This window comes from Dermacentor andersoni, chromosome 6 (genome assembly GCF_023375885.2).
Source record: "Dermacentor andersoni chromosome 6, qqDerAnde1_hic_scaffold, whole genome shotgun sequence".
NCBI lineage: Eukaryota > Metazoa > Arthropoda > Arachnida > Ixodida > Ixodidae > Dermacentor > Dermacentor andersoni.
The window spans coordinates 44,663,465-44,690,000 of record NC_092819.1 but is presented as its reverse complement, the minus strand read 5'-3'; the positions used below and the strand labels follow the sequence as shown (position 1 = coordinate 44,690,000).

Sequence of the window (26,536 nt, the reverse complement as noted above, 5' to 3'; positions counted from 1 at the left end):
GCAGGAAATGATTCTTCCAGGACTCCTCGCGCAGCTGGACACAATGCAACCACGAAAGAAAGCAGCCACCATGCTCAGCTTGCTCAGGACGCAAGCAGCCGGTGAGCGGAAACCGCTTGCATGCGAGAACGCCGCCTACCGCTGCGGCTGAATTCCGGGCATTTATCGCAGGCCCCCAGGCGCCTTCATCCCTACAAAGCCGCAATAAACTTAGTTGCGAAACGAAACATCTGCCCAATCTGTACGCCGCGGCCGTGCCATTTTATACGGAGCAACAACCCCCACCCACTCCCCTTCTACCTTCATTATAGAAATACCGCATTTGCATATTCTTCTCCCCGATCACCAAGACACAAAAAAAAGAAATAAATTAGGAACACCAACGAAATCAGCATGACATTGCCATTCTAATGAAGAACGTGCAGCGGAAAAGTGCTCCAAACCATATTGACTCTTGCTGAACCGCATTTTGCCTGCGACAGACAGAGTGTGGCTCAATTAAGGTCCTTGACGCGCTCTTGTGCTACAGGCATGACTAGATCATTTGTTGTTGTGATCAGCAAAGGAGTGATGACATGGAAACGGTGCATAAAGCGATTACCCATCGCGAAGTTATACGCAGTGCGATATTGCAGCGTTGCCAAAGCGTCCCGTCGCCACACCCTCATCTTCTGACGGAAACCTTTTCATCTTTATTCTTATGGTTAGGGCAAAATTCGAAGCAAATATTTGCGACATTCCTTGGCGACGGTCAATGCTCGCATGCGAAATAAAACGAAAAAATAAAGGAACTTCAGCTATCGTTATTGCGCTTTGTATCTTGCGTTTTATACGTTAATAAAAGACGGGGAAGGCAGGAAAATATATGCCCACGGTGCAGTTTTCTTGCTGCTGTCCAGTTAGGTCATTTAACAAAAGTGGCGAGGTAAGTTACTGGTGTCGCGTGTCTTGCAAGCACACTTGTTGTTCGCCAGGTATTCGTAGAAGATGAAACGCGAAGGATGAAAACACTAGCGCTGACGTAGATTTGAAATTTGTTGCAGTCCACACAGAAATGAGAGAGCTTGAAATTAATGTGAGTATTTATCTGATTAAAAGAAATGCACGAAAGAGAGAGATGCAAAATGGAAAATGCGCAAACGAAAAAAAAATTAGCGCTAGTATAATTACGCACTGGACGCACATGCTTCTTTCTCAACAACTGTTCAAAGGTTGTAATTTAGTAGGCAGCCGGGATTGGCCGACCCGCGCACTTACGAATCGTCTTACTTATGAATCATCTTACTTACGAATCATCTTACGTGCTACAGTTCTTGCGTATGTATGAATGGATTCTTCCATAGGTCTCCAGTATATATGCGCACCTAACCCTTCTCAAGAGTCCTTCATCCGTTAGTACGTAATTTTCCCTCACGACAATATTAGTCATCATTTGTTTGGACATTTCCTGTCAACTTACCTCCGAGTGCTTTGCTATCAGGCACGCTATGTGCACACATAACCTTCTCGCAAGAAAGTGCCCGGCCACGCAAAGATAAAGAAGGAGAACGTCTAAACGAATTATGACAAATATCAGATAGTGACACAAATTCATGCCCTAAGGGTGTAGCATATTTATGAAGCTGCAGAAAGTACGCGGTCAAATAAAACTACGGAATCGCTCATGTACGGAGCTTTGTATGCATGCTGATAACACCGTGTGGTTAACTTTAAACTAGATACATGCACAAATACGTCTGTCGTAATAGCGCAGGGTATTGCTTTGGGACGGGAAAATCGACTGCTTCATCATTCTATCGGTCAACCACATTTAGCAAAAAAGTCACAGTTTCGCCCGAAAGGCGAAGAATTGATTGCGATAGCAAATTATTAGACAGCCATACGAAGCAAGGTTAGTCCTCTTATCAGCTGCATAAACTGCTGTAAACATTCCCTTATTCACTTACTAACTAAATTAAGAAACACGTTCTCACGCGCACACAGGCAAGCATGAACACATCTCGCTCAATGACCGCGGACACTCGCTGTCAGAACGCAAGCGCGAGGAAGAGCGACAGCAGCAGGGAACGAGTTGACCTTCTTGCTGCGACTCGCTTCAACGCGAATCAGGCCGTGAGAACTCAACGCACACGAAGCCATCAGCCCTCGGCGCACCTAGACTTTGTACTCTGTAGATAGGGTCCGCGCATACGCAGCCGGAGTAGAGCGACCTACCCACCCTTTGCTGCCTTGCGTGCGACGGAAGACGGCGCCCTTCTCCCTCGCCGTCCTCCCTTGAGCGCGCGAGATCGAGCCATCATCCCTCTCTGCTCATCCTCGCACGCTTTCGATCGCTGCTACAGCATATAGCGCGCGGTCTCGATGTTATCGAACTTGGACCTTAAAGGAACATCGTGGCTGCGGTAACGGCCGCGGTTGGCAGAAATTCGCGCAGAGTGTCCATATATATTTGCTGTCGCAACGATAAGCGTAGTCGCGAAGCACATCAAATATAACTACGGTCATCTACTTGTATAAGTAGACGGGCGTACATTCTGCAATGTTTGACCCCAGAGCGTGAGATGCAATCGAACGTCGCTCGGCACTCTCGTCGCGCACTGGAACGTTCTTGGCAAGGTGCTAGTGCATGGGCAACTGTGCTCTTTACTTCTCGAGTCGCAGGCCTGGCTGTGGACCCACTCTCCGTGCTGCTTCGCCGGAACCCGGAGCCTACGGTCGAAGGCAGCGCGTTGCTCGAGCCGGCCGTTCGGGGGTCGCGCACCCGTCTGCACCACCCGCTGTCCGAAATGGCGCACACTGACCACTCGGGATACGCGTCTAGATTGGGTGCGCTCTCCATTTCCTTCGAGCACGTCATGCCAAAGGGATGACGGTATCTCGTGCCTTCACATTATACCCACGGCCACACCGCTGATCGTTTTGCGCATACAGCTGAAGTCAAGAGGAGTGGTATCTAGATAGCGCAGCAAAACACGGACATAAGAAACGAAGACGAAGACGAGCGCTAACTATAAACAACGAAACTAATTTCCGGAATCGGTGAACAATGTATCATCAAACCGTCAATATTCTTGTCCGCGAGAGAGTTAGATTTGTGTATGCCGTGAAAGCTGACCGCATTTGCAATGTATCTTTTAGGCTTTCAATGTGTTTTCTGGATGCACCGGTTTTATATTGCTTTCATGCCGTCATGTGCATATCTTCAAGGTTGATATCGCTTTGCACGTTGTTTTTTGGGTGTATAAGTGCGACCGATCCCGGAAATAAATTTAATTGTTGATAGCTAGTGCTTGTCTTCGTCTTCGTTTCTTACGTCCGTGTTTTGGTGCTCTATACAGATACCATTCCATGATGACCGACAAACAAGCCCATATCGCCACCCTCGTCGAAGTCAAAAGTTTTGCATCCAGCTTACAAGTCAAAAGATATTCGTGAGGGTGGCGTTTCGGGACTCCTGAACCATCCATGATTCTCGAAAGCTCATGAAGTTGATGACTACTGTATAGGAATGAAAGTTGGTTGAGTTGGTGCGCAGGCGTGATGGTAACGGAACACAAGGCACTGTACTTTCACATACCTACAGTATTCAAAATTTAGACCCCTTGGCGTTTAATTTAGTTCCACAGCAATAACGGTCATGATCCTCGAGAGACGGTGTTTTTATGAAGGCCCTCGTGCAGAGTACTTTCCTGTTCGGATTGCGATCAACCTTCATAACTCTTCCATATAATAATTCAAAAAGGCACGCACCTGGCACGCAGTGTCATGAAAAAAAATATACCCGAACGATTAATGACGATTATTCCATGTCACAAAATAACATACCCAAGAGTGTAATAACAGTGCGAAGCTTCGGAACAATGAAGTTTCTGCAAGGGCACCAGTACGCGACCCCACGACAGGTATGCTCGTCACTTCACTCGCTTCGAATCATTTGAAAATGGCTGTGTATGCCTGCTGCTGTTCACTATAGGTATAGCTCACGGTGTGCCACGCAGACGCGTTGGGACGCCGCAGTCCGCCAGGCCGCCGAAGTCCGTCAACGTCCGAGCGCACCGGAACGCGAAGTCTGCCCACGGTCCGAAGTCCCCGAAGCGGCAGCGGTCAGCAGCTCGCAAATTCCGACGACTCCTCCTTCATGTCAGTCAGCGACAGCGTCACCTGGTCACAGGCCCGTTTCGCCACCGCTGTCAGCAGCATCGAACGCTCCGGTGAGGACTTGGGACCCATCCCGCAAAAATTTCTAGAAAGATCTATGGCGCTGCGCGGATTCAGCTATGCCATGAGCTAGAATGATGGTTTTTAGTACATACGGATTTGTCAAATCTTCGTGCTTCAGGTTTCAAACATTCCTGCGATGTTGTTTAGCAAACCTGTGTCCCTTCTAAACTTTCAAGCACTCATAGTTTTCTAAACGCAGCAAAGCAGTAAGTCTCAGCACACACACGTATATCTTTTTGCAATTTGTTGCACTTATATAACGCACTATTTACTTGAAAATGATCAATTTACAATGTCCCGAACACTTTTGAAGCTAGGAGAGCGAAGTTTCAGCTAATTCGTGTACTGCCACTCATTCCAATGCTGACTGAACCACCCTGCTTGTCGCTCCCGTAACCGTAAACACCGGCAACAGATATCCCTCTAGTAATATTTGTAGAAAACTCTATCATCGGGCCTGCACCGTCTCCGCTCAACATTGCCACATGGGCAACCGTATGGGACGCATTTGCGACATATGTTTCGGTTTATGGGTCATCAGGGGTGCTATAGGGGACACTCGAATTTGACTATATTGTCAAATTCCTTATCGGTAGCGTTCTGAGCCAATCATATAGGCCGCAGACGCCCTACGAACCAACCAGAGATACTGGGATGGCGAATTTGACAACATGGCGCAGCCTTACGGTGTTCAAAACAGGGCCCCTCACGAGGCCCCATAGCAAATTCTGGTTATACACTGGAAGTTGTTACGTGTCCTCTAGGGAGCGTTCTGCGGCAAAGATTTTATTTTAATAGGCTCATTAATAGCCAAGATAGAAATATTATTGTGCCGCGAATTCATGATTTCGGGAGGCGAGCTCCACTGCCAAGCGAGACACTCTCTCCACTTGCCTCGCCTAGCCTCCGCTACAGTGTCTAGAATACCTCCGCAAGCGAAATTCCTTCCCTGCGTTCTCCCGTACTGCACCTCGAGGATCCCGTGACGCGTACGTCACGGGCCCCACCTTCATTTTGTTTTTCTCCTCGCTCTCTTTGCGGCGCAGCGCACTTCCGCTGACGGCGTAGCGCGCGAACTGCTGTGACTGTCTCGTTTCGCGCAGCGCACGATTTTGCGCGCTGTGCACGAGGACACCTGACTAGCGGTATAAGTCAGTGCTACACGAATACTGTGGCAGACACAAACGGATCACAGAGCACGATCCGGCACTGGAACAGGGTAGAAAATGACATTGTTTTGGTGTCTGCGCGCGCGACTGCACGATGTGGGAACAAGCAGACGAAACGGAAGTACACCTCTCTTGCTGAGGTGCGAAGTAAAAAAAAAAAAAAAAAAAAAACATGCAGACATTCGATTTGTCGTTTTATTATTTCTTTAAGCTTTAATTCGTCTATTCAAGCAACATATTGCACAAATACCAAATGTTGCCTTGAATAATTCTCGAAGTGACGTGTCACCACGAGCGACGTCACAGTGCAAACACTATTGGAGTTGTCGGACGATCTCGCCGCTGGCACCATTTGTAAGGGTTGAAGGTCGTAGAGAGGAACTTGGGAGGAACTAGGCGTACAGGGTTTATTTACAGTATTTACATTTTAAACAAGCGATACATTCGACAGTCTAGCGTGACTCCCAAACGGAGCCCTCAAAACGGAGCATGCAGCAAATGAGCACACAGCTCACGAACATGAGCACAAAGCACGACGACGAGCACAGACGAGCACACACTCTAGCAGCCGACAACAGCTGCTTATAAAGACTCCATTGGTCCCTAGTTCCCTAGGTGAGGGAAAGACGTCAGTTCACCGACGATTTGCAGCGTCAAACGTCTACGCAGTCGACCCGCCGGTTGTCCATTATCTTGAGTCTTGAAAGGCGCATCGGTTCCCCGAACTGACCCCCGCAGCGCGGCCGCCGGTTGCCCATTGTCTTGCGCCTCTAAATTCCAGAGCTGCGTTTCTCCTGTAGTCGCCACGAGCGTCAGCAGACTGCGACGAATTCTGGGGCCCACGTACCGCAAAGCACCCTTTTGTTAGGGAAGCTCTTCTTGCTGCCGAGAGAGACCATGAAGACCCGGCAAATCAACCAGCAATACGTTCGGTGACAAACGCGGCCCGCTCTGCTTTCGTCACCGATTCTCCGAACGAGGCGCATGGTGGATTAACGCTGCCGTAGTCCGCAGTTCTCTGAAGGAAGTTCCTGGTCGGTTAGCGCTGTCGTCCTCGCTGGTTCTCTGAATGGCGCCACCACCGTGGGTCGACCGAAGCACATGCAGCGGGCTGAAATAGCTTTGCAGAGCAGTACCCCTGCAGGCCGATCCTAACAACACCTGTACGTAAGCGCGCTAGCGCGTTTACGTCATCCTCCGGCTTGGAGCGCGGCGGCCGGGAGGAGAAGGGAAAACGGCGTTCGATTTGAAATTTCAGATCTTTCCGCGGCGCGTAGCGATGTAATACTTTGCAGACACGATCGTTATCGCGCAATGTACGCTCTGCGCTTGTCAGCTCAAAATGGCCAGACCTGGTTAGGGGCCCTTTCAAAATATCATCCCAAGCATCGGCACGTCCAATTGGCGCCACCCAGCAATCACACGGCAACGATGGTGAGAATGCGTACCATGATGCGTATTAGCACTGCGGCGGTTAGGACTAACCTGGGAACCCCGTGAACGAGTACCAGAGCGCGGGCAGCTGCCTTTTTATAGATGCTTCATAGTGCTGCACGCGCCATCCGTCACTGGCGGTGGCGATGTAGCTGCTGCTGTACGCATGCTCAAGAGGAAAACGGGTGGCCGATGGATCAGTCGGCAACTACCGTGTATTCCACGCGAAGTTGCTGCTCCTCAGCGCGCCCAAAATAAACACTGAGGATGCGTCTCATAGCTGTTCCACATCTGGGTGCATGTTAAGGAGACTGTCAGAGTTAGTCTGAGGTCTTCCACTCTTCTGGCCGGCATAGTAGCTTTTGAACGTAAGAACGCGTCACTTTTATTGCAATTGCAATTGTATGGACACTCAAAGCACATTTCTGCCGTCTCCGTTGCCGTCGGCGTCACCGTGGTGTTTCGTTTAAAGTCCAAGTGCGATAACATCGTGGCTGCGCGCCGTATACTGTGGGTGCGAGTGAAAGCGTGCGAGGGTGAGCCAAGGATGGTGGCCCGATCTCGCGCGCGCAAGGAAGGAAGGCGGGCAGGAAGCGCGCCGTCTTCCACCGCGCGCAAGGCACCGGGGGCGTGCCGAGGGAGGAGGGAGGGTCGTTCTACTCCGGTGGCGGATGCGTATTGCGCGGCTGAGCACGGCCGCAGCGCCCTATCTTAAAAGCAATCAGCGATGGGTACAGAGTCTAGGCGCAGGCCGAGGGCTGATAGCTTCGTATGCGCTGTGTTTCGGCCGCTTAATTCGCCTTGAAACGAGAAGCGGCACGAAGCTCAATTCGCTCTCTGCTGCTGCCGCTCTTCCTCGCGTCAGCGTTTTGACAGCGAGTGTCCACGGTCACAAAACCACATGTGTTCATGTTTTCCTGCGTGTGCGTGACACCATGCTGGTTAATTTAGTTAGTCGGCGAATATTTACCATTTTATACAGCCGATAAAACTACTATCCTTACAGCGTATAGCTGTGTAACAATTTGCCATCGCAATCGGCGCTTCGCCTTTCTGGTGGAATTGCGACTTCTTCTTGTCATTCCCACTTTTCGTAGACACCGCTGTGAATCCTACATTCGACCCTATCGAAACCTGTACTCTGACTAACCTGTTCAAGTGCAAAGCGCCCTCTCGACACCTTTTGTGCCATCCTACCGACGAGAACTTCCAGCCAGGCTGTTCCAGCTCCCCGTTACCTTGTTCAGACACACATCTTTAATTAGACATGCAATCAACAGCACGTCTCGCGCAATACGCGACGGTTCAAAACGCTGGCAACCAGACAACCACTGCGCTTCAGACACGCGCCTCTCCGCCTTTGACCCCGAAAGTTGCGTAGCTGGCCAAGCAATTAGCGAAGTCGTATCCTGGCACCGGCAGCTCGAACTCGCACTCAGTGCAACACAGTGGAGGAAGTAGCTGCTGCTAATGAGAGCGAACGACACGGACGTACGCGACCTGAGTCCCTTCAGTATTCAATACCGCTCACCATTAAACACGTAGAGTCGACCTGCGCCTAAGGCTGCGATTTCAAGTATTGCGCTTGGCTGTGGATAAGGAGGGGTAAGGGAGAGGTGACGTGGAGGCGAGTGTGCTGTGAAAGATCTAAATTTAAGAGGGCGACTACTGCGTTTGTCTGCACGTGTGTGCATACAAGGGGGTCATAAATGACAGCATGCTCAAAGAAAATGTTGTCACTCTACTAGCAGCGATTATTTCTTTACGTTTTTGCACCGAAGCAGTCCCTAAAATCAACGCATTCTTATCTGTGTCCGCGTTTCGGCATTTTCAGTTAAAGATCTCAAAACGTCGATAAATATGAGAGTAACTCTCATTTAGGAATCTCGTTCTACACGAAAAGAATAAATTCTTAAATAAAGATATGGGAATACAATCACACGACTAAGTTTCTTTATATTGAAGCGTTGAGTAATAATAATCTTGCGACAAATTCGTACCGTCCGAATATGTCAATATGAGAATTTGCCTTAGAATTCGTACTTCCTATGAGAGTATCACAGACTACAATTTCTTTTTATTTATAGCATTTAAAACAATTTTACGTGAAATCATTGGTTGCTTCTGGTCACGGACACATTGTGAATATCTACCTTAACTCTTTATTGCATTTACCGAACGCATAGCGTTACGGTTAAGCGTATTTCTCACCGTAGGCACAAAAAGGTATTCCTTATAGCGGCAATACCTCAATTTTATTGTGTTTACCACAGAGATCGCTGAAGAAAGAGGCATATTTTCGTGTACATGGTAGCCGAAAATCATAGGTACCCTCTAGTATGCACAGACAAAAACGTATACACGCTTAACCATGTGCGTATAGCGGACGGCAAGGGTCAGTAAAACTGAGGCCGGGAGACATCTAAGAGATTGGAGTTGGCGTGGGACGAACTGGGTTGACCTTGTCCGCCAGGCCAGAGTGTGCGTCCCCGAAAAGCGGTGATGCGTACAACAGAAAGCACGTTCTGAATGTCTGGCACGAAAGTCGAGTCACGGATCTACAGTGCGGGCTTGACAATATCTCGGCCCCGGCGCTATTAAGATGACGAACGAGTCGGAGGGGCCGGGTCGCGCAAGACTTTCCGAGACAGAATAAGCGGGAGCATATTAAAAAAGAAATGAGAGGCGCCGCGAAGGAGAGGAAGAATTGCAATTTTACGCAATGCGTGGAGCAAAGAGAGGGAGAGTGCGCTTTCGCTTGCGCAACACCGCTGACCAGACGACGAGAATCTGCCTCTTTCAGTTCCTTGGTTTTCTTCCCTAACTCAACAGTGTTTCAAAAAGCAGGCTCGTAAATATCCCACCACGCAGTGCGCCAACATTTACGCATACGAATGCATATTGGCTCTGGGGTGACTCCGTGTACGCTATCCGACGCAGAGTGAAATTCGCGTAAGCGGGCCTCCTGCATTCATCTGCGCTTAGCGGTTATTCTGCGCGCGCGTCGTAAATTACGTTTGCTGCCTATAGAGGGCAATAACCATTAGAGACACGCACTAATGGCTTCGTGGTGTGTAACTAATACGTAAATAAACGTAAATACGTAAATGTACACTGCCCAGTGGTGGTTCGCCAATGAGAGCGCGGTATTAAGCGAGCTTTTTTATTATTTCTTAAGGAAGAAAGAAATGCATCACCAATTAGCCCCACAACTGCTTTGTTAAGCGTACATAATTAAGGGTACGACGTAACACCGTCTGGTTATATAAAAGCATCATTAGTAGACATGGTCACTGAGAAACATGAAAAAAGAAATTCGCGTTTTAGAATCTGTATTGACCAACGTGTGTGTGTGTGTGTGTGTGTGTGTGTGTGCGTGTGCGTGTGTGCGTGCGTGCGTGCGTGCGTGCGTGCGTGTGTGTGTGTGTGTGTGTGTGTGTGTGTGTGTGTGTGTGTGTGTGTGTGTGTGTGTGTGTGTGTGTGTGTGTGTGTGTGTGCGTGCGTGCGTGCGTGCGTGCGTGCGTGCGTGCGTGCGTGTGTGTGTGTGTGTGTCCGAAACGTCATTTCTTATTTCCTGTCCTGTTGTACTAATTACGCACTGTAGCTTTTGTAGTTCAGAAGACTTTTGTGGCTGCTCCTTCCTCGTATGTTTTCTTCAAGGAAAATAAATTCTTTTCGATATTCACCCCGCAACATAACACACAAACACATGCTTTCGACGATCACTACAGAATTTCAAGTTTTCTTTAGAGTTTTTTTGTTGTCCTGGCACATGCGAGAGTTTTTATTGAAGTCTGCTTTTCGGTTGCCTGATAGGCGAATTTCTAGTTTTCCCATGATTTATACAACGCAAGACATGAGCTAAAGCTTCCTCTTTAGCCCGTGAACGAGAAGCGGTGTTCTTATTTCATGTCACTAAGCAGTGTCACTTGTTCATTGCAGACGTACACGCCGACAACAAGAGTTCCCGGTCAATGTGAGTAGGCCTCCAAATTTTGAATATCGCCTGGTTTGTCGTACATATCCTGGCTGGCCTAACGTGAACAGGGGCCCTATAACGTAAAACTATTCCAATGTGTTCTTATTCCAATCTCCTGTCGTCAAGTTTACGTAACCGCCGACGCAAGCATCGGGCGTTGACCCACAGCGTTGTTTGAACAGGCCAATGAAACGCTCTCCTCGTTTATAGGCGATCAATTTTGTTTTCTTTCAAAGCGAATAGTGCTGCCTACGTTTACAGGCTTTTCTTAACTAATTGGCTGACGATAGCTCAAAAGAACGTAGAAGTGGAGAGGTTTTTGGTCGGACCGTAGATAACCGGATGAGAAGGGTGGTGACGGGGTCGGCGATTGGCCCACTCCTCCTTGCGTAGCTTACGGTGGCTGTTAGAAAATCGCGGCGGCGTGCAACGGAAGGGTAAAAAAAATTCATCGACGATTACGATACTCTTAAACGCAAAATTTGAGCGCAGCTGTATACGTGTTTCCATTTCGCGATATCTTAGACAGTATTTAGTTTATCGCTTGCAGACAAACGTAGAGGCGCTGCGTATGAGAATAAATAGCGTTTTGATCATTGTGCATGCTCTGAACGTTATTTGGACTCTGTGGTTTACGTGCGCTATGATAACGTACGTGATTCGGCGGGTTTAAAGTTCGTTATGTTTACGGACGCAAAAGAAATAGCGCTGTCGAACATGGCGGCACCCACGGCTTCCGCGTCAGCTGAGATTCTCGCGATGGCCATGCTCTCACTTGCGTTGATCGGCAGTAACTATTGAAATGAACTTACGCTTTCTCTAAACGATTTTGCCACACCCTCCCCCTCCGCTTTACTTCTCGCGCTCTCTTCGCTCTCGCCATCTTTCTCAGTCCCCGCCGTGCTCCACGTTCGCTCTCGCATTTCCTTGTGCTCGTTCGCTCGGTTACGAGGTTGGAAGCCGAGCCCGACGCTCGCCGCAGGAACGGACGCCTAAGAGCTACGCTCTAAAATGCCGCCAAAACAAACCACAAAAAAAAATGAAAGTTGGCAAAGCGATGTCGTGTACGTGCTGAAAGGGCTCGACAACGATATGCTGCCACGCAAAAAATTCCAGGCAGATTCGAGTAGCCAGTGCCACAGAGCCACAGAGGGCAGCCATATTTTATTCATTTCGGAACGGGGCAGAATCCGGCTATTCAAAAAAAAAAACTCCGTTTTGTTCGGCATACTAATGCATGTTTACCACGTACACGTCACTTTGACGCGGTTATTTTTCGCCGTTTTGTGATGTCGCGTGAGAGACAGGCGAAGTGGGTGCAGCCCGAAAACTTTTGACCAATAGCGGATCGATAATGGGGGAAAATATGTGGGATCAGAAATAATTATTTTTGTTTTGTTCGGTCTAATCATGCTTAATCATTGTGTACACGTCATATCCGATAATACGATAATACTTGTTGCTGGGCTATAGTTGGTTCGTCTTATTCCCCGAAGTTAAGACGCAACCAAGGGGGAGGGGGGAGAGGAAGCTTTAGGACAGTTTTTACTAGTTGCAAGTAACGCTCTTTCCTGTCCTAAAGCTTTTTTTTTTTTCCTCTCTTGGTTGCGTCTTAACTTCACAGTGCCACATGACAGACAAGCGAAGTGGGGGTGGCCTGAAAAAATTTTGATCAATCGTGGAGGGCTGATTGCACAAATGGAACAGAAAGGTTTGCAATATATTTACGTTATAGCGTCCAAGAGCGATCGCAGATGACTTGGCAATGAGGCACAATAACAATGAGCATGAAACAGAAATAAACGCTAGCTTGCGACTACAAGGAATAAACTGCACGTGCACGCGCTCAGCGACTACAGGTAGTGGCGCCACGTGTTGTCTCAAGTGCTCTTCTGTAGCACTGTGTTCATACAGATTTGAGCCCAACATATCAATCGTTCAAATCCTACTCATAGGCGGCATTATATGAATGCGAGTATGAACATAATGTATTGCGCACCAGGATATAGTGCCACTATATAGTACCGCTCGGATCAAAGCGCACAGACGCGACCTGGGCCGGTATTTTGTAGCGATGCCTTTTCCGATTCTATGCTTTTTCAGGCTTTTCGCGCTTGGCCAGTGGTAAGCCCACATTATCAAGGGGATCAGGTGGCCGTGTGTGGTGGATGATAAGAATAGCATAGAATAAGGCATAAGGCATCGCTACAAGATAGCGGCCCTGTACGTTTTTATCGAGTGATCGAGCGTGTACATGCGTGCGTGCGTGCGTGCGTATTCTATTCAAATATATGCTCACAATAACGGAGCGTGTTGTGCTTAGCCGTGCTTAACTTACGAACCACCCGTAAATAACTTTCTGTGCACGCTTGAACTCTGCGCGGTGATCCAACGGACGACCGCACCCTGTAGGATTACCGCCGCCACGGCTCAATCCAAGCGGTCAAGCCAGAATAGCAGCGATTCTTGTAAGTATTCCCTTCCTTGTGAAATCCGTACGTCACATAGTGGTTGATCATCATACATGATGCGGCCTTTGTCAAAACGCCGTTAATAAAAAAAAAAAGTCAACCGACAATGGCGTCACACTCTCAGTTCACAGTAAAGCGCGCTGCTTACGGCAGTCAGGCACGCGGACACGCATAACAAATGGAAGAAGGCACGGACAAAACGGGAACGGGGCGCGAATTAACAGCTGTTGTGTTGTTAACACGCAGTAATCATCATGCAATACTGATAATAATCCTGCGTACACTTAGCCAGTAATCCGAAATCTTTGTCTCTCACTTCGCGCTTTCTCAGTGCCACGCTGCAGGTATAGTCTCGGAGTTCGTATACGGCAGCGGCGGTGAAGGGCTTCCGGCAATGTGTACTGCAGCGAAGCGTTGTCACAGAATATTCGTTGCAGGCTGCGTTCGAGAGCGGTCGTGGCTGGCTGTGGGTGACGACACCGTCACGTGCACGCTACGTAGTGAATGCTGACGGCGTTGTACTGCTACGCAGTCTGCGTGGAAGCCTTCACTAAGAACAGTAAAACAGTCAAATACGACCACGCTCGAACGCAGCTTGCGACGCATCCAGCAGAAACAGACCCCTATAGTGCTTCCAAAGTGTGCGACAAATCGCTTATACGGCTTCTTCGTATTTTACGTATCAATTGTCACATTGGCATACATCTATGAATGACTTTTTTTCTTCCACTTTGCACCCATGGGAAAATCTTGCTGTACATTTCCGGCATTTATATTGAAACAAATATCGCACTTAAATGCATATGCTTTAGCAGAGAGTGCCACTGTCAAGGCACAAAGACCTCGTAGAGTCAAAATGTCCAATATATTGGAGACTTCCGAGAAAAAAAAAAGAAGAATGTGATGAACCCGCACTAACGTTTTAAAATGCAAGCTAAAATAATATAAACGTGTGGCAAGAAATTGACAGCACCAGCCTCAGGATGTCTCAGGTGAACTCCAAACAGCCCAGCGCACTATTCTTGATATCCTGAATTCGATACCTCAATTTCCTCATTTAAGCTCTGTAGCCTTAACGCAAAGGCCATATTATCGTTTCTGATACGATCCGGAAAGCGTCCAGCTGCCGATGATATCGCAAACCAATTACTAAATAATTATTTCCATGCGAATTAATCTAGCTTAATACCATTTTATTATTGTACTTATTCAACCTCTATAGCTATAAATAAATGAAACGTGTTGTTTTAGTTTTATTTGGCGCTTGGGCTGCGAGGGATCGAGTGAGACTGTTCAGGTCAAAGGTCGTACAAAGCCATCTCTACCTCCTCGATAGCCCGTTAAGCTGTCGACAGCCCTTTGCATGTCTCACTCTAGTATGGACGTTGATGCCCAGCTGAGAGCTCGGAGACGGAACCCTCCACTCCATCGTCGATGTCTTCGGCCGATCATCGCTGGCAGGTCGACACGCTGGTGGGGCAGGGGCAGGCGCCAGAAAGTCGGCCGCCGTCGAAGCATCACTCAAGGACACCACCGGTACGTAGATCTGCAAAAGCGTTGTGGCAAGCTTAGCTGCAAAGAAGTAAAACGCACGGTCGTTCGCCTAACTTAAACTAGCTATGGCATGACATTTTCGAATCATCATATTTTTTCACAGCGAAGCTGTTAGCCTCTAGTTGGTCGGTATTTTTCGTGTCCGTCAGCAAAATAAATAAACTGAACCAAATAGAAGTGCATATCGCCTTTAGAATCAGGCATACAACACAGAGCTCAGTATTCATTTCAATAAAGAAAAGCACAAAACAAGCGTCAAAACCGCATGATGGATAATAAAGCAAGCGCATGTGAACAATGCGAGGCACGTTCCTTCTCCCCGTGTGTGTTTCCAGGTAAAGATTACGGTTGCATATGTTGCTCCGGTGGGAAAGGGGCAACATCAGCATACGAATCAGTGAGTGACGTCACCAAACTTCATATAGAAAAGCGAGACCTGCCTAACAGCTCATTCAGTTCATTGCAAGACCGCTATGGTTTGACCACGCTAAGTTAAGACTCCCGAAGAGCAGCGTGAATATGATGAGCGTCTAAGAGTGCAAAATCGTAATGCTCAACAACGGTGTCATGCTAAGACTAGGCAGAAAAATAAAACATTTCATATCCCCATCGACGGCATTTGAGTGGTTTTCCAACAGCTTCGCTGGCCATCCACTTTCCCAGGGTCAAGATGGCGAGTCATTTTTTTTTTTTTTTGCTTTTCATCTTCGTCGTTCTCCGTCGATATCAAAACACTAGAAATAAATTACGGGAAGTCTCAAAACATCCAGAATTTACTACGATAGCTTTTCTCGTTTAATTGCAAAAATAATGAGGGCCACACACTGCTCTTATGAGGCCAATTCCTGTTCTGCCGAGGAATGGAAGTGCTGTCGAGGACGGCAGAGCACTAAACGGTCTAGAAAAGACGGGAAGTTTGCAGGCATTAAAAAAAAAAATGGGGTCGGCTGGCGCAAGACAGGGGCAATTGGATCCACATCGATGGGAGAGGCTTTCGTCCTGCAGCGGGCATAAAAGTACAGAGGTTGTGAACGATGACGTTGAACGATGGATGAAATACTTCGCTACAAGCCGGTTTCCGTTTCGTTTTCCACGAGCTATATATGTGTTATGATGTCATGAGACTTGAGGGGAGGGGGGGGGGGGGGAGGTCACTTGGGAGTAGATCATCGCGACGGTATGTTTCTTTTTTTTTTTTTTTGGTAGCGCTCGCTCCGGCTCGTTCGATCATCTATGCCGCGGCGCTACTTGATACTTGCGTGGCTTGACGTAGATGACCAAGCCCATCCCAAAGCGGTAGCGATGTCGTACAGAATAGAGCAACCGAACTTCCGAAACTGCTGGATCACTCGATCGTCGAAGGATTACATTGAAAAAAAATGTGAAGCAAGTATAGTTCTATCAATAGGATACCGATAATTCCTCTAGTTACCCTTCAACAGCTAGGGCACGTATAAACATCGTGTCTATGACATTCCGAGCACCGTGCATATATTTTCTTTTACAGCGAAGATGTTAAGTGGAGTTCTGCAACGGTTTTCTAGCGGCGGTGGAGGCCCACTTGTGTCGACGAGGTTGCGGTATGAAATGCCGATCAACGGACACCAACCAACGCAACCTGCTTCAGAGCCCCCGAATTTGCTTTGAGACGTAATTATCCATTATGATAATATGAAATAAAAGTTACCTTACGCATACCTCACTCAGATAGACAACTTCTTTTCGCGGTTTATTTTAGCCAGCAATCCGTATTTTTTTCTTTATCGTGCCGCATTTTGCTGGCTCCACATTGCAGGTAAGCTGGGAGTTAGTAGGGCTGCAGCGGTGCAAGCCGACGCCGTGGTCTTTATCAAATGTCACTTTAGCTCGGGTCTAACTATATAACATGCCGTTTATTCGAATACATGTAAAACACAGAAATACTTGTCTGAGATAACGTCTGGACTAATTTCAATGAAACTTGTTGCATTTCAGAGACAAAGTTACCCACGTATTCAGAAATGTGTCTTGAAGCTCAAGCTTGACTTGATATAAATGACGCCTGGTGCGAGCGCGCTCAAGACGCTCATTGCGTTTTTTTTTTTTTTTGGTGCGTTCACGACAGGTGTCATTTAAATTGAGTCAAGCATGGGCTTCATGTTAAGATGCATTTCTGAATACGGGTGTTAAACTACACTTGGAAGCAGACTTTTCATTCGTGGTCTGAATATCCATTGCAAAAACTGCCGAATATTGGTAAGGTTGAAAAAAAAAAAAAGAAAATACTACAGTTTTCCTTCGGCCTCATCTCGTGCATCACAGACGTGCAACTGCGAAGGCGCTCCTCGTCGCTCCAGCATTATGAGACGCCTTCAGCGCCTGCACTAAACCCCCTATCGATTCCAATGTTTCGCATTCGGGCGAAACATTGGAATCTTTCTCTTTCTTCTTTCTCTTTCTTTTAAAAGCCAAAAAAAATTTGCACGCCAGTATGTAGTGCAAGTACATGGTACCGTACCGATACTTCCTTCTTGGGCGAGTTGGGTGGGGCACATTGAGGCCATTGTAGCGCAAAGGAACACTGACTAAGAAGAGGACCGTAGCGCCTATGGTTTCCTGTCCTCTTCTTTGTCCGTATTCCTTTGTGCTACAATGGATTCAATGTATATAGTACCGCTCGAATCAAAATGCACAGTTGCGATCTGTGCGTTTTTTATTGGGCGACCGTGACAATACATTTCCACTGTGCACACGATGCGCAACGAAGAGTCTCGCTCTACACCACCTTCCGACTTAGCGGGTTCGACGCTCTGCCTTGCGTGCATGTGTCTTTATTTGCGCAGCTATTCTTGACGGTTGGGACCAGCCGCATATGGGAAGAACCACCCGGTCCGACGGCACGCACCCTGGGCGACCTCTGTTCATCGCTTCCCTTCGGCGAGAGCCTGCTGCATCTCGACTACCCGATGCCGCTGCTCCAGGCTCGCTCGTGTCTTCAGGCGCTCGCCGATTTGTTCGCCTGCCCGGAGCTGTTCGCGGAGTACGTACTGTACTCCCTTTAAGCGACGTCCGGTACGTAGTGGAGTAGGGACACATAAAGTATGCAGTGGAGTACGCGCTGAACTATCAACGTGAACGCCCTTAGCCTGATTGCCCAAAGGTGTCTTGTTTACAACGAAAGTCATTAATGTCCCAATCCACGCCAACGCTGTTTCTCTGTGTTACTTTGTTTATGTTAATTATGTACCGTGTGACGTTCTTTGAATCGCCGCTCACTACCAGCGCGGATAACCGCTCTAGTGAAAGCAATGAAATAGTGTCACGAACACGGACAGCATGTCTGCAAAGCGTGCTCCTTGGCAGAACGAGTCTTAATGAGGCGAAGCAAGCTTTACGGCAGTTTTTAAACTATTATTACTTTTTTTTCTTTTCTAAAGACATTTATACACCGAAAATTTACTGCACATTAAAGAACATTAGGTGATCATCTTTATTCCGAAGCCGTCCCTTTCCGCGTCTCTCATATAACTTGTGCGACATTGGGACGTTAAGCATCGGCCATGAGCACGCTACATAATCGTCGTGTCCTGTAAGCATCTTGGTCTCGTCCTACGCCTTTCCTGCACTAGTTAAATAAGTCTCAAGTCTACACAGGCGTTTACACAAGGGGTGAAGCAGTTCTGGGATGGAGGTCAGAGTACCCCTTCCCTTGAAGCAGGGGGTGCATTGCAAATGTTCTTATAGCTGCACCATTGCAGCTCTGAGGCGAATTCCCATCAATCATTAGAATGCACTGACGTACCTGCGACCTGTGCTCGAGCATCCTCTGACCGCTCGCGAGGACTCTGCAGGCAAAAGTTCGAAAGAGCGGATGGTGCAGGTTCCTTTGTTAGTTTCAGAGGATCAGCGCGCGATTCCCGCTCGCTCGCTCGCAGGATCGGCTCGTCGACGCGCGCCTCGGAGCGAATGCTACGCGCGCTACGCTGGTACCTGGCCGGTATCCACTATGTCAAGCGAGGCGACGGCATCACCAAGCCGCTGGAGCCGGTGTTGGGAGAGACACACCTCTGCACGTGGCCCCTGCGCTGCAGCCAAAGCATGGGAGACCTGCAGTACGCCGCTGAACAGGTCTCCGTCAACCCGCCGCGTAAGGCAGCGCTCATGGGCGCGGCGTACAAAATCGGGTACAAAACTGACCGTTATGGCAAAACAAATTTGCCGCTTCGCCATAATGCGAAGCGGTAGTACGATAGCTGGCGCAGTTCTGGTGCGCAGTAAACCTTTCACTGCTTCGGGCGGTATCGGCCATGTAATATGGTAGTGTGCTGGCTCCCCAGGGGCCAAGGAAAACATTGACAGTAGAGAAGCCTGGGAGGCCTTGCTCCAGAGCGAGGCTGAAGACGACCAGCGTCGAGCAATCCGCCTGGCCGTTGAGGCCGTGAAGACTCACCGTCCTCAACGCACGGGAACTGCTTCGTCCTCCCCCCTTACCTGCATGTAGGTTAAAGGGCGAGCACCCCAGCCAATGCCACCTAGATAGCGCAAGGCCTGTTTACTCCGATCCATGACGTCACAAACATGGCCCTAAATTCCCATTGACAAGGCTGGGGTGACGAAAGCGGTGACGTCAAAATCACTGTTGCCTACTCGGGATCATCCCCATTGTATTCTATGGCAGCCGGGCTAGGTAACATGACGTCATGGATCGGAGTGAAAAGGCCTTGTGCTATCTAGGTGGTGTTGCCCCAGCTCGGTGGAATAATAAAGTTTTCAATCAATCAAACAATCGGTTGAGGAAAACATTCGCCGGCGCGCACGAGCATTCTTCTTTCGAAAAAAAAAAAACTTTGATTGAATGACGCCTTTATTTGAAATGATGGTCTGTGACATAAGATGGCGGCACTTTAGTCATGCCTCCAATCCGAGTCGTATTTTTGTTTGCGTAGGTGGCGCTCGCCGACGGTAGAGGAGAAGAGGAGGGACTCGACTGTCTGCCCCTCCTAATCCTCTTTCCTTTCCTGCCCTTCGCTTTTTGCAACTGGCTTCGTTTATATTCTTTTACATCGCCGCTGGTTTATGAAAAGATGCAGAATGCGGTGTCAGCCAATCGTTCTAACGAAGGCTCAAGAAGCCAGATAGAGTACTGTCCATGCACAGCATTCTTTTCTGCAGCATCGGCGGAGTAACGGAGAAGTTGTACTTCAATTGGCAATCAATTTGTGCGGACGCTGTGTGTGTGGGGGGCGGGTGCGTGTGTGGGTAGGTGTGCGTGTGAACGCGAAAAGAGGGGCCCGATTCTTATTAATCATATCAAAAGAAGCCAACAAAGACACCAAGGACAGCACAGGGGAAATTACTTGTACTTGCTAATTCAATTAAAGCAATTACGTAAATTAATGGGAATGAAAGTGGATTAAAAAACAACTGGCCACAGGATGGATACGAACCCACGCCTTCGCATTGCGCGTGCGATGCTCTTACCAACTGAGCTACCGCGGCGCCGTTTTCCCATCCACTTTCTGGGGCATTTACGTTTTACTACTAGAAGTAATCCTGGGAGTGTTAGCCAGCGCCACCATTCGGAAACCTAGGCAGCGGATGTGGAACATCCTTTCTGCCTAATTTTCTAATTTTCAGCGCAATCGTAGAAATACTTGTGGCACTAAAAGATTTCTTTAATAAGGCCTTCCGTAATATTCGTTCATTCTTTTTGTCTCGCAGAGACGTGTCTATACGCCGAGTGCTCCTCCAACGGCATACGAGCTTTGGCGCAGCTTCAGCCTGAGGCATTTAGCGTCGGTTCGTACGTGCAGATCCGGCTGCACGGCAAGGTCAGCGTCTACGTGAGCCACTATTCCGAAGAGTACCTGTTCGAGCTGCCAGCTGCATCCGTGCGGTGCGTCGAAATTAACCAAGCGTGTCTTGCGTGTAGTTTCAATGTCAATGGAATCGAATTATGAGGTTTTACGTGCCAAAGCCACTTTCTGATTATGAGGCACGTCGTAGTGGAGGACTCCGGAAATTTCGACCACCTGGGGTTCTTTAACGTGCGCCTAAATCTAAGTACACGGGTGTTTTCGCATTTCGCCCCCATCGAGATGCAGCCGCCGTGGCCGGGATTCGATCCCGCGACCTCGTGCTCAGCAGCCCAACACCATAGCCACTGAGCAACCACGGCGGGTTTCAATGTCAATGGAGTGTCAATGGAGTTTCAATGGAGTGTTTCAATGTCAATGAAATATCAATGGAGTTTCAATGGAGTGTTTCAATGTCAATGGAGTTTCAATGTCGGAACAACAACATCCCCCTTAATATTTGTATTAATTCCTGTGAGAGCAAGAAACACCTTCCCGGCTGGGAAAGGCACCCCCGAAACTTAGTCCTGGCTGCACGACTTTTTTTACTTCTTTGTGAGCAGCACTACTGCACCACGTGAACTTTGTACACGAAGACATTTTAGAAGTGTGCAGCCTGACTATGGCATCACACTATGTATAGTGCTTCAGCCGCAGGTCAGCAGTCACGTGGACGCGTTGCTTCTTCACACAGCTGTATGTTCCTCGATGAAATTAAAACACACTTGCACACTCGCGCAACTTTCGTAGTACACCCGTGTGGGAGGTGTGTGGGGGGGAGGGGGTAAGTGTGCTGTAGCATCTAGTGCCACCCAATGCTTCGCGAAGACTAGCGATGATTGGGTGCTTCTTGGATGAAAATACCTTTAAGGGGTGTTACGATTAACAATTTTCACCATAAAGAGTGTAAATTCATTTAGTGCATGCGTGTCAGTCTGCTTCCCTCTGGGCTTATCATATTAACCGTTAGCACTTATAACACCACATCCGCTCTTATTGCAGAAACATTTCAAGCAAGCCCTGGTTCGAGTTTTGCGGCGTCGTGAATGTCAGCTGTCGCCAGACAGGCTATCACGCAAAGATGAAGTTCATGGCTAAGGTACGATCCGTCATATTCGCTGCTGCTACGCGTCGCTGTATTCTCGTGCAGACGACAGGTGCAGACTTTGCGCGCAACACGCACCAACTTGGCTGAACCTTTTAACACCACATTTCCCCGAATGTTGTAAAATGAAATTTTGTTCTGGTAACGAAGCATATTTGCATTGGCATTGTTCCTATATAGGCATACAGTGTTTTTTTAGCTGCACCAAATTTTTAAGGACTGCCTATGGGAGATTTATTTATTTATTTATTTATTTATTTATTTATTTATTTACATATACTGCAGCCCAATATAGGGATATAGCAAGAGTGGGAACATTATACATTACTATACATTACAGATTAAGGACACAAATATACACAAAAAGATGAATGATAAAAAAGATGCACTTTGCATGTTAGCGAAGTGCTTGCCAGTAGTAGCTATAAAATCTTTTAGTGATAGTGAAAGAATGTTACCGGGTAGAAAATTCCAAAGCTCTATTTCAGGTGGAAAGAACTCTACTTGAATGTGTTAGTACGAGCATAAATAGGTGTTATGTTCAAGGCGTGGGAGCTACGGGTACAACTTGAGTTAGTAAATGTGATATAGTTACAATCAGAAAGACAGGAGGAGGAGTTATTAAGTGCATATAAAAGCTCTAAGGCTTCAATGTGATAACGTGAAAGTAATTGCTCAATGTTCAGAGATTGTCGAGCCTGTGTTGGTGAGAAACGGCGGCTGTAATTTTGGCAAATGAAACGGATAGGTTTTCGTTGAACGTTATTGAGCGAGCTTATTTCACATTGTTTGTACGAGTACCAAACGACCGATGTATATCCTAGAACATCACGAATGAACGTTTTATATAATGGCAGTTTAGTATCGCGGGAGTCTGAGCTAAAGTGCGGCGCAAATAGCCTAAATATGTGGCGTAAAGTAATTAATAAAAACGTTTATTTGCATAATTACGTTAATTATTTAATTCAACATTTTTATTTATCGTATAAGTAATGGCCGCCTCATCGAGTAATTTAGATCAAGGGTTATAATTGTGTAATCTGCCATAGGCAATGTTTAAAAATTTTGGTGCAGCTAAGAAAAAAAAAAAACACCCTGTATATATATATATATATATATATATATGGGACAGCCTTGTATATAAACTCGGAGAGAGTCGTCTGATGGGTGACACGGCGTTCCGTCTAACCACATTTCCTAAGAGGGAATCTATGTTAGGGGAAGACTTACGTATCGCCAACTCTATGCGAGTGCTAGCAATTTTATGGTTGGGCAAAGTCGCCAGGTTGCGGCCACAATGACTCCATTTTGAGCGAAAAGTCGCTCAGTGATGATGATAATTACTAGCTCACAGTTTTCTTTTTCTTAGATCTTTGTCTCGTTACCTTTTGTTAACATACCTCCTGCTGTGGCAAGTCAACGATCAGAATGTGAAAAAAAGAGAACAACCCCCATTTTGTGGGACGGTGTCACACATCAAGGTTATGTTTTGCCAAGAGAAGCGGCTTTAATACATCCAAACAGCTCACAAATTAGATCTTCGCTGTCATTAGAAACAACAAACCGATGCACATATATCCCCCCTTGGAATAAATTATGGGCGAGGCATTGACCTCAGCCAAATTCCCTTAATCAATTTCACCGGAGGTAATTTGCTCGCTAACTTAGTCGCTTAATCAGGAGCACTAAAAAGTCGCTAATACCCCCAAAAGGCAGGTGTCATTAAGACGATCAAAAACTCGCTAAATTTAGCCACATTCTACATAAATTACGAACACTGCTTTAGGCGTCATTAAGAGGAAGTTGTAGTTCGAGGGTTCCTATCTAAACACATGGGAAAGGAGGAAACCCTTTTCTCGGCAACCACTACACCGAATTTGATGGGGTGTGTTGCCTATGAAAGAAAAGGTTAAAATTTGGTGTCTTTCGGAAGCGGAATTCTTATTTACGCCGTAAATACTTTAATAAATGTTGTCGAGAATCCCAAAATTTCGAAAAACGAAGCTATCAAATTTACAATTCTGCAAACTCAAATGCCCGAGTAGGGTGGCAATAAGAATTTTTGTTCTGCTGTTCTCTAACTTCCGTTGTGCTACTGGAATCGCAAAGTTTCCTTTTTTTTATAAGTGTATATACTTGTCATTTGAACAGTATGCATATATGTGCTTTTTGGTCTTTATATGTATAAGGTGACAATAAAAGTTTAATTGTATTTGGTAGTTGGTGTAGGTCCATTTTTTTTTTGTTTATTTAAAGCAGAGTCACTATAGCAGAATGCATTCAAGCGCTCGACCAATGTAATATATATAACGATCGGGTCCTTGAATGTGTCCCGGCCACTATTGTCGCTTCAAGGTACGTGTATATCTGGAAGATCCGATGGACGTTCCCCGAATATATATATATATATATATATTGTTGCGAAGCACTTTGAGTAGTAAGCGTCCGCGACTAGAACGTTGGAACCGCGAGAGGTAGTGTAGTCGACCGAGCACCGAAACAAGGTTGTTCTTTCTCGTCGTCGTTGTCTCTCTCCTAGGCACAGCCCCACTGCTCCCTATTTTACAGTACAGTTATCTCCCCCGCGGAGAAGGAAGCCGTCCCGGCGACCTACGGGTAGGACAGCACAGGCGGATCATAGTAGGGCTTGAGACGCTGGGCATGCACAATTTCGCGTCCACGACGGCGATGATCCAAAGGTAGCTCGAGGGGTTCCACAATATAGTTGACTGGAGACGTTTGTTTGATCACGCGGTATGGGCCTTGGTACTTCGACGCGAGTTTCGGTGACAATCCAGTGGTAGAGGCTGGAACCCAAAGCCACACTAGCGAGCCAGGAGCATAGGATACAGGAGCATTGGAACTTTCTCGATGGTGCTTCTGGCGTTGCTGGTCTTCCGACGTAAATATACGGGAAAGCTTGCGACACTCTTCTGCGTGTGCAGCAGCTTCGGATAGGGGAGTTGTTTCAGTGGAGTCAGGGCGGTACGGAAGGATAGTATCCATTGTGGAAAAAGGTTCGCGTCCGTACAGGAGAAAGAAGGGCGAAAATCCCGTGGTAGTCTGCGTGGCGGTGTTGTAAGCGTAGGTCAGAAAAGGTAGAACATGGTCCCATTTGGTTTGGTCGGATCCAACGTACATGGCCAGCATGTCACCAAGAGTGCGATTAAATCGCTCGGTCATGCCATTAGTCTGCGGATGATACGCAGTAGTGGTGCGATGAATGATGCGGCATTCTTTGAGGAGAGCCTCGATGACGTCGGAGAGGAAGACGCGGCCTCTGTCACTGAGTAATTCCCTGGGAGCTCCGTGGCGAAGGATGATGTGGCGCAGGAGAAACCAGGCGACGTCACGTGCAGAAGCGCTAGACAAAGGGGAAGTTTCCGCATAGCGCGTAAGATGGTCGATGGCCACGATTACCCAGCGATTGCCATCTGATGTGGTTGGCAGAGGTCCATAAATGTCGATGCCTACTCGATCAAAAGCACGTGCTGGGCAAGGCAAAGGCTGCAATGGGGCGGTTGAACGACGAGGGGGATCTTTACGGCGTTGGCAAACCAGACAGGAGCGGACATAATGATGGATGAATCGATACATCCCACGCCAGTAGTAACGAAGGCGTAGACGCGCGTATGTCTTCAGTACTCCCGCATGCGCGCACTGGGGATCGTCGTGGAACGCTGCGCAAATATCCGAACGCAGGTGTCGTGGGATGACAAGCAACCATTTGCGGCCGTCCGGGAGGTAGTTGCGACGGTACAGGAGCCCGTCGCGAATGGAGAAGTGATGTGCTTGGCGACGTAATGCGCGATTGTTAGTAGGTGTCGATGGGTTGGACAAAAAACGCAGGATGGACACAATCCATGGGTCTTTCTTCTGCTCCAGAAGAATGTCCGTGGCAGCAAGGGAAGACTCGGACAATGAGGCCTTCGGGAAGCTAGCCTCGTCTGTTAGTGGCGAACGAGACAAGGCATCCGCATCCGAATGTTTTCGGCCAGAACGATACAGCACGCGAATGTCGTACTCCTGCAGTCGAAGGGCCCATCGAGCAAGACGACCGGACGGTGCTTTTAAGGACGACAGCCAGCACAGCGAATGGTGATCAGTTATGACGTCAAACGGGCGGCCATAAAGATACGGACGGAATTTGGTTATGGCCCAAATTATAGCGAGGCATTCCTTTTCTGTGACAGAATAGTTAGATTCAGGTTTAGTGAGTGCCCGACTGGCGAAGGCAACGACGTACTCATCGAAGCCAGCCTTTCTCTGAGCGAGAACGGCCCCAAGGCCAACGCCACTGGCATCCGTGTGTATTTCAGTTGGAGCACTGGGGTCGAAATGGCGCAGGATTGGTGGTGACGTCAAGAGACGACGCAGCTTTGTGAAGGCGGCATCGCAATCCGGTGACCAGGTTGAAAGGTTGTTGCCACCATGAAGAAGCTGCGTTAAAGGTGCTATTATAGTGGCAAAATTGCGGATGAAACGGCGAAAGTATGACGCTAATCCAATGAAGCTGCGCAGTTCTTTCAAAGTCGTTGGTCGGGGAAACTGGGCAACAGCTCGTAGTTTCGCCGGATCAGGGAGTACACCTTCTTTCGACACGACATGGCCGAGGATGACCAGCTGCCGGGCAGCGAAGTGACACTTCTTCAAGTTAAGCTGGAGGCCAGCATCGGCGATGCACTTTAGGACGCGTTCAAGTCGAAGTAAGTGGGAAGGAAAGTCCGGTGAAAAGATAACAATGTCGTCCAGATAACACAGGCATATCT

General features: G+C 47.8%; 1 protein-coding gene across 1 annotated transcript in view; it reads left to right on the top strand.

Moving 5' to 3' along the window:
• LOC126522010 (oxysterol-binding protein-related protein 9-like) overlaps positions 1-26,536 on the top strand; it is a 44,699-nt gene that overhangs the window by 9,669 nt on the left and 8,494 nt on the right. Inside the window, exons 8-17 of the mRNA XM_050170781.3 lie at positions 5-101; positions 2,662-2,826; positions 3,999-4,211; positions 10,767-10,800; positions 13,216-13,271; positions 14,671-14,810; positions 17,651-17,847; positions 18,743-18,954; positions 20,529-20,703; positions 21,665-21,761. Of these exons, the coding sequence (XP_050026738.2) occupies positions 5-101; positions 2,662-2,826; positions 3,999-4,211; positions 10,767-10,800; positions 13,216-13,271; positions 14,671-14,810; positions 17,651-17,847; positions 18,743-18,954; positions 20,529-20,703; positions 21,665-21,761 (1,386 nt within the window). The remainder of the gene's footprint in view (positions 1-4; positions 102-2,661; positions 2,827-3,998; positions 4,212-10,766; positions 10,801-13,215; positions 13,272-14,670; positions 14,811-17,650; positions 17,848-18,742; positions 18,955-20,528; positions 20,704-21,664; positions 21,762-26,536) is intronic.